This window comes from Dendroctonus ponderosae, unplaced genomic scaffold, assembly GCF_020466585.1.
Source record: "Dendroctonus ponderosae isolate FM_Combo_2020 unplaced genomic scaffold, Dpon_F_20191213v2 Dpon_F_20191213_1, whole genome shotgun sequence".
Classification (NCBI taxonomy): Eukaryota; Metazoa; Arthropoda; class Insecta; order Coleoptera; family Curculionidae; genus Dendroctonus; species Dendroctonus ponderosae.
The window spans coordinates 55,263,805-55,271,809 of NW_026017110.1; the positions used below are offsets into that span (position 1 = coordinate 55,263,805).

Below are 8,005 nucleotides of genomic sequence, written 5' to 3' on the forward strand. Positions count from 1 at the left end.
CCAAGGCTTAAAGTAGCAACAACGCTACACATTGAAACTGATGATGGTGGAAAACACCGAAACGTTTTTTAATTGATAAATAGACAATAAATGACTGAAGCCCAGGAATTGATTTTGATTTGGAATTGAAACACAGTCAGGAAAGTATGTACAATTAATTATTTTGATCGAATCGAATGTTAAAATAACCCAGAATCCAAACCAAAATGCCTAAAGGTAGGTGGAACTCGTTTATTGCTTTGTGATGTCTTAGCGGATAGCGCCCTAAGAGTCGGCAAGTGATCCTCGCCTACTTATTTGGATATTGCCTCTTTTGCCAAATTTTAGACTATAAATAAGTTATTGTTTCGAAACGATTCGTGCCTGGAAATGTCAACGGCCAGTATTCGTCCGAGATATTTCAGATTTTTTGCCATCCAGCGCCCTTCACACTGTAAGTGGTCCAGATCAAAATTTTAAGCAGACTAAGAGCCGCTAAATGAGTTTTTATAGAAATATTTTTAATTTAAATTTTTAAAAAATAAGGATTTTAGGGAAATTTTGCAGATCTGGATGAGTACAGCATTTCAGCTCTTTTAGCTTTTAGGCTGCTCACATATGCAGCTCTGTCGATTTTATGAGGCTAATTTTATATAACGGCTTTTTCGAAATTATAGCGCACTTACTCACTATAGGTGATATACCCTCTAGGTGAGAGCTTTTTATTACCTTTTGATAAAGAGTTTGTTTTTTATTGTGAAACGAGAACAATCTGTAACAGACGAGGTAATTCTATATTTTTTAAACGGAAAAATGTTGAGGCGAAAAACCCAAAAAAAAGTGTTTAAACACTTCAATACGCTACTATCTGTCATACGAATTTATCTAGACGCTAGCTGTTGAATCTACGATGCAAGGAGAACATAACTAAATATTAAGCCCTAAAACTTGGGGTAAAGATTAATATTGGAAACGGGTGATCGAAAAGGAAAATTTTTACCTGGAACTCTGGAGTTTCGTTGAATCCATGCCATGACATTGGAAGCTTCTCTTCCAAGATCATAATTCCGTCATCTGGCTCGTAAATAAATTTGGTCTTTGCCTCCCTTTGCCTGTATTAAAACTCAATTAAACATATAATTAATTGAACATTCAGTGTCTACTAACCTGTTTTCAATTTCTAAAGCGGTAACCGTCATTTCAGACAATTTTCGATAGACAAATTTAATAAACCGATGCGTTCTGAACTCCACTTCGAAATATTTGTAATAAAACTTAACATTTTCCATGATTTCGTTAAACTTATCGAGCGCATATTTAATAGACGGCACATCACCAAGTTGCTTCAATTCTGCTATGATTTCAAATATCACGGCTTTGAGTTCCTTTCCGAACGGCATATGATTAATGTACTTTTCGTTTACGAAATTCCAAACGATATTGCCGTATTTATAAATGGCTTCTACGGTGTTATTTCCGCTGATATCTTTGTAAAATCTATCGACATCTCGGGAAAATTTCGTAAATTCCATAAAATATGCTGATTCGATGATTTTGTTTTTGCGAATGTAGAGAAAATCTGAAATAAAATGAATTAAGTATCCGTCCTATGTCAATTATAATATATCTGTGATCACTTATGCGTTGATTTAATTACAGACAGACCAAATTATAGAGCCTAACCGACCTAATTAAATTTCATGTTAATAAACCACCAACGGTGTTTCTAATTAATTTAGTACCAAATAAAACGAATATTTTAATTGGGTACTGCCATAGCCATAGTGATCGCTGTATAAATAATATTAGCCAGAATAAAGTAAATACCACGGAATTGGAATCGGACTATTTTACACCATTTTAAAATAATGCATTACATGAACTCTCTAATGCTGGATTCCAAAAATATATCTACTAATCTAGGAATAAACTGGCTTAAAACCAAATGGCTCGTGTAAATAACTAATTTCTGTACTTCCCTTAATAATGGATAACAAAGCATTATTTACATGTTCATTGTGACAAACACATCTCAAATGAGATTTCGGCCGGACATAATTACCTTTCAGAATAGCCCAAATTGAGTAATTAACATTAAATACTGCCACCAACCATACGTATGTAATTTTGGAAGCACAAAGTGAACTTGACAACAAAAACCAAATGCTTAATGTATATTTAGTTAACGGATACACTCCTGCGAACTGATACAAATTAAGAAAGTTGCTAGATAAAAAGTATTTGGTTGGCAAGTTTATTACTTGTAGGTCGACGAATAAAATTATATTTTTTGTTACGTTTGTTTTAGCATAGTCGCAAACTTTTGCTTGTTCCAATAATTCCTGTGTAATTTTGGAAATCAAATAATAAATAAAATAAAGATACTAAATATTGGCAAAATCACATTTCGAATTATCTGGTTATCGCCTTTAATCTGTTCTGTACATCTCGGTAAATTTTAGACGCAAATGTAAAAATATTTTTATACATTTTTTTATTTCCCAAAGTAATGTCCTACAAATTCATCATTTTTTTCCGTCCCTAATTTACTCACCTTAGTAGGATACCCTGAATGAATGTGATGAATATTATTCTCTGTATATTTATCTAATATAACTGAATTATTTATGTGTTAAGTGTAAAAGTAAACTGAAATTTGTTACCAGTTAAGTTTTCGTTGCATACCTATAAACTCTTTTCCTGTGGTCCAAATAATAGTTTCAGCATAATGAATGAATTTGAGGAAAGTGGGTTCCAAAGCGGCCAAAATCTGATGGAAATTATCGACAATCATATCGTATGTTTCCACCCATAATTTTTCAATATAATGCAGAGTTAATACGTGCACATTCCTGATGTAATCGTCATATTGATCCACAATTTTCTCAAGAATTTTGGATAAATGCTTTACAGGATCTCCGTTGATTAGATCATGTATAAACTGAGTTGTGTTGGCATAATACACTTTTATCTAAAATAAAAAGGTTTCCTTATGTACAGTATTTACTTGCAAAACAAAAGGCGTACTTTTTCAATCACAAAATTAATACTGTCTTTAATGTTCTTCCCCGATGCTCCCATAGCGGTCCACAATTCTTGGAATATTTTAGGGAGCGATTGTAAGTGCGTTTTTATTGACAAATCGTCAAACAGCATCAGAACTACAGAGCTAATATCTTTCAAATAAAATTCATTGCTGTGGTACGACTTATTTATGAAATCTCTCAAGTGTCCCAAATCTTCCTCTATTACAGTCAGGTTCCTAAAAGATCAAAAACAATCAATAGTTTTCGAAATCAAAATGTTAGCAGAAGTTAGCTTTCACATCAGTATATTTAATTTAACCCAGCAGGTTGTGAAATACGTAAATATCAACTTAACGCTTTATGCCTCGAAGAGTGGTTTTAACTGCAAAACATTTCTTGTTGCTACTGAGGGGAGCAAACATGAACGTAAATTAAACGGCCAAATCACATCAGCCGAAGGCAGTGACGTGCCTGACCTTCGTCAGTTACAATTTACGTATTTCGATTCAAATCATTTCTACATTAATTTTTCAACGCTTTAATGATAAAAACTTTTTTCGACAAACTGGAAGAAAATTTGAATTTACGACTTAGAATAGAAATATGCTTTTTAATTCTAAAATACGAAGCGCTAATAAATGATGGAATTAAACTATGATTCTTAAAAAAATTGCAATTTATTAAAAATGAATAGCAATCGTATAATTACAAAGTAGCCCTGATGAGAGTGAATATTACACGGCAGTCCCAATTATCCATTATGGGAATATTTCCAGGTGATGGAACTTAAAGGAAAGGAAACAAGGTTTTGAAGCTTTAAAGAAACTCCGGCCTGTCCAATTCAGCTCAATTCACCCAAATGGTTTATTGGTATCATATATTATATTATACATTGGTATCACATGAAAAACCATTTTTTAAATAATCAGATAAAGGCAACGGAAAGCAGATTAAAAACACATTATTAATATTTATACAACTTCCAAAAAATATTTGAATTAAGTATTTATTCATACATACCACAACAAAAAAAAAATTTGAGAAGCTGTTAAAATGTTTAGCATAATAAACGTTTTGCCGTAAATGTGGCATCTGAATTTAGAATTTTGCCATTGTATAGGAGGAAACCCCGTCTTAAAACCGAAACCCTTTAGGGTAATAAACCATACGGTCCGCATAAATGAGGTGCCAAAACCCATTGGCATTTGGCGCTTGACAATGTGGGTAATCTCAGAAGCTACCCCCGCTTATAAAAAAATGGATTAATTTTTGTTCAGATTATTTGACCCGCTCTTTGCAAATCTACCTGCTTACTTTCTATAACTCCAATAACTTTCATACGAATGAACTCAAGAGGTTATTATAAACGAAAGTTTCTTGGCTTTTAATTATTCAGGATGTTTGTGATATCAGAAAACAAATTGATTGAAATAGATGTAAAAGTATGAAATGAGGATTTAATAAATAATATCATAAAACTGAGCACATAATAAAACCGCTGAGAATGGGGGATTCCATTGTTTTGCTCACATACAACAGGTGACTAGCAGGGTTGGAAGGATATTAAAAAACGCCACATTAAAACTGCCTTCAAGCCAAAGCCAAATGTCATAATCTGAGTATTGGGACAGATCTGCAAATCTTGACAAATCAAAGACATCATTTATTTCCAAGAGTTAGGAGAGGTGCAATTGGAATATTGAAACATTCAGTTCACTTCAAAATAAAGAAATAAGTTAACATTAAAACATAGCTAGAGGCGAGCATTGCGCCGCACATCGGTGACACCTAAATTCCTAAAAGTACTTATAAATACAGCAATAGCACAAGTTCATGAACCAATCATCGGAGAAGAGTTCAGAATACATTCGTGACCGCAGCTGTGAACGAAACGTTAGGAAGCAAATTCGATGGTCCATTGTTGTAAACCCGGAAAAACTTTAAACAAAACTGAAATATTATTCGATATCCAAAAAATAAATACTGCGCTGTATTTGTGTATATGTATTTAATTTAGCTAAACCACCAGGCAATTGCAATTTACTTTAAAATGCTTAAATACCTCGGTCGATTTTACTGTTATTATTTTTTAGTATTATTTTTCCAACAGCTTTGAGTTGCTGTGCTTATCTAGCTTTCGCAAAAAAGGAACATGAAATGATGCTTTACAGTGACAAAAATGTAGCAGAATTTACTGCACCAAAATAAGCAAATTCAATCAAATTAAGCCGACCCCTGTTTCGCTTCTTAATTAAAAATACCTTCGGGGCCACTTTAAAGGGTGAATCGTGTTGCTTCCAACATTTGAAAAACATTGCGGAGTAATGTTTAAAGAACAAATTCTGAATAGCTTTTAAAATAAATTTAGGGCATCAACTGGAAAATTGAGAATAATACAATTTTGAATCCTGACTACAGATGAAATATACGCACCTTAATTCAATCAAGAATGTTGATAATATGGGTTTGGCATCTTGCCAAATACCATCAATCGCATCTACTGACTCAGCTCTGATGTACTGTCTGGTGTTATTGATTTGATCCAAGCTTTCGTAGTAGAGTTGTAGAGCTTTCGAACGAATTTCGTCCTATAAAAAAGTATTAAAACCGAAAACTATAGCAGTGATTTTGAATGGAATCAAGTACTATTTTTCGTTACAAAAGTACAGTGATATAAATCAAATAGAATATGTGTTTTTATTTTCCATGCTTTACTTGAACTGAGTCGCTTATCTTATGTGGCTTATCGATCTAATGACGCCTCAAACTAAGTAACTGATTATGCTAGACTAAGAAAAAAACTGGTCCGGCCTTTTACATCAGCACTGTTTTATAGCTGAGAGACAATGGAAGTTCTGTTTAATTAGTGTTATTCCTAGAGATTCATTTTCATTACTTACGTAGAAAGCTATGGTATCCCATTTTTAATTAAAGTCAGAGATGAATGTTAATACATTTATTAAAAATGAGGGTATGTTTAAATAAATTTAGGCAGCAAGTCATTTGCATTATGCGCATTATTTCTGTAGTCGTAGATTCACATAGCAGAAAGAAATGTCTTTCCTTATGTTTCAAATAAATCTAAGGTGTAAAACAATCCTAACGCTGGCGAAAATCCGTTCTTAACGTTTGTGACAACACAAATAAGAAGTCAGTTACTAAAGACCTTTCCACGCTGCGGATAAAATCCAGCTCATAGTTTGCCGACATATGTTGAAAAAAGGACAGTTGCTGACCAAATCAAATGTTGGAGAAAGGCATGGAAGCGTAGGAAACTATGTGATACAAATAAAACTTTGGCAATTTAATAACATTGAATGTAGATATGTTATTTGTCATTTCAATTAGTCGGATTGGCTTTTAAAATATTTGAATATTTTCCAGATTTGGCAAAAAAGTCACAACTTTAACTTTCTCAATAATAACAAATTACAATAGTACCAGATTGCGAAAATTTTTATAAAAGTTCAGAGTCAAGGCAAAGCAAGTTCATTGGCATACGGACTATAAAGTCTAGAGCCCCCAATTTAATTTGACAAAAACTAACCTGGACATCTTTTATCAGTTCAGGGCGCCACTTTAGTTCGGACATTATTAATCTCGAGTGATTGAGTTTCAGATAGTAAAATAAGTCGGTTAGCCGTTTGTCGTCGTAATCCCGCCAAATTTCAAATCGTGCACTTCTTGCGTCTGGGATTACACCATAGATATGTAAACATTGGCTGCCATCTGCAAAATAAAAATAAGAAATACCATAAATGCAATTTTACATTTAAATAATAAAACAGGTGCATCTGCAGGCTTAGAACTTATTTCTAGAAATAAAAATACCATAATATGCAGAAAAAATATTCATACATTTTCATATTGCGGCAAAAACTTTATACATTTTCTAAATAAAATTAAAGTTTTTACAGCGGCAAATTATTTAGTATACAAATTGCTCCAAATTAAGTAGGCACTATTGGTAACTTTCTCATGGGTGAAGTTGGATTACAATGGTAATTAATTGTATTTTTTGCTTCGATTTCGATGAAGCTATCAGAGAAATAATGCAGCTTTCCATTTTCGAGATATCTATAGCTTTTATTTTTTTCAATCCCCCCATTAGACACGTCAATACCAAACTTAATTCTTCCAGTAGAGATTTTCAAAGAAAATTTTATATTTCCTTGCTCATAATTTTACGCCCATCAAAGAAATTTATTCCAGCCATTCGCTTTAATTATCGGTCGGTTCAGGAGCTTCACCTAGGTGACTGAACGCATGTTAGAATTCTGAACTGTACTCCAAAAATAAAATACTTTTTTTTTCAGTCTATAGGCCAACTCGGCTAATAAGCAATAGTATAATTAAAAATTAATATTTACATTCATAACAGAACTCGGGCGAAATATTAGTTGACAAAAATTAAAGTAAGAGGCGTGTCGCATAAACTTTGGACTCTGACGCGTCAAGTATTCTATACATGATGGTCCATGAAAAAACTTAGTATTGTTCGGCAATTTTAACTACCTCTATAACCGCTCGTAGTGAAACGATTAAAAAAATCTTTAGCAATTCAGCGTTACCACTTATTTATAATTATATATTATACCAAAACATATCATCAACTGTGCTATTTCAAATGAGAAACCCTGTATTTAATACTGTTTTCCGATTCGTAATTACTATCCGTCAGTTTTTTCAATAGTTTCCTATACCCATTTCTAACGGTTTTTGAGCAAAGCGCAAAGGTGATGCTATCTTTTGGTACCAGCAGCAGCGATGCATTGGTGAAAATATTTAAAATTCTTAGATCACGCTTGATTCTAGAACTTGCCAAATTTTCAGGACAATTCAAAGTGGCGTTTTTCGTATGCGCATAACGTGCCATCAACCGTGCGACATCCTGTATATCCAGCTTTTGAGTCAAGGGGGGTCAAGTAGTAGAAATTCAGTCTTTTGTTGTCTATCAAAATAGAAAAATTATTGTTTGACGACATAAACCCAGCACAAGG

At 33.1% G+C, this 8,005-nt stretch overlaps 1 protein-coding gene across 1 annotated transcript in view; it reads right to left on the reverse strand.

Annotated features, from left to right (window-relative positions):
• LOC109537874 (apolipophorins) overlaps positions 1 to 8,005 on the reverse strand; it is a 126,854-nt gene that overhangs the window by 22,257 nt on the left and 96,592 nt on the right. Inside the window, exons 40-45 of the mRNA XM_019904796.2 lie at positions 6,553 to 6,734; positions 5,439 to 5,593; positions 3,007 to 3,241; positions 2,665 to 2,950; positions 1,147 to 1,558; positions 980 to 1,091 (exon numbers count right to left, since the gene is read on the reverse strand). Of these exons, the coding sequence (XP_019760355.2) occupies positions 980 to 1,091; positions 1,147 to 1,558; positions 2,665 to 2,950; positions 3,007 to 3,241; positions 5,439 to 5,593; positions 6,553 to 6,734 (1,382 nt within the window). The remainder of the gene's footprint in view (positions 1 to 979; positions 1,092 to 1,146; positions 1,559 to 2,664; positions 2,951 to 3,006; positions 3,242 to 5,438; positions 5,594 to 6,552; positions 6,735 to 8,005) is intronic.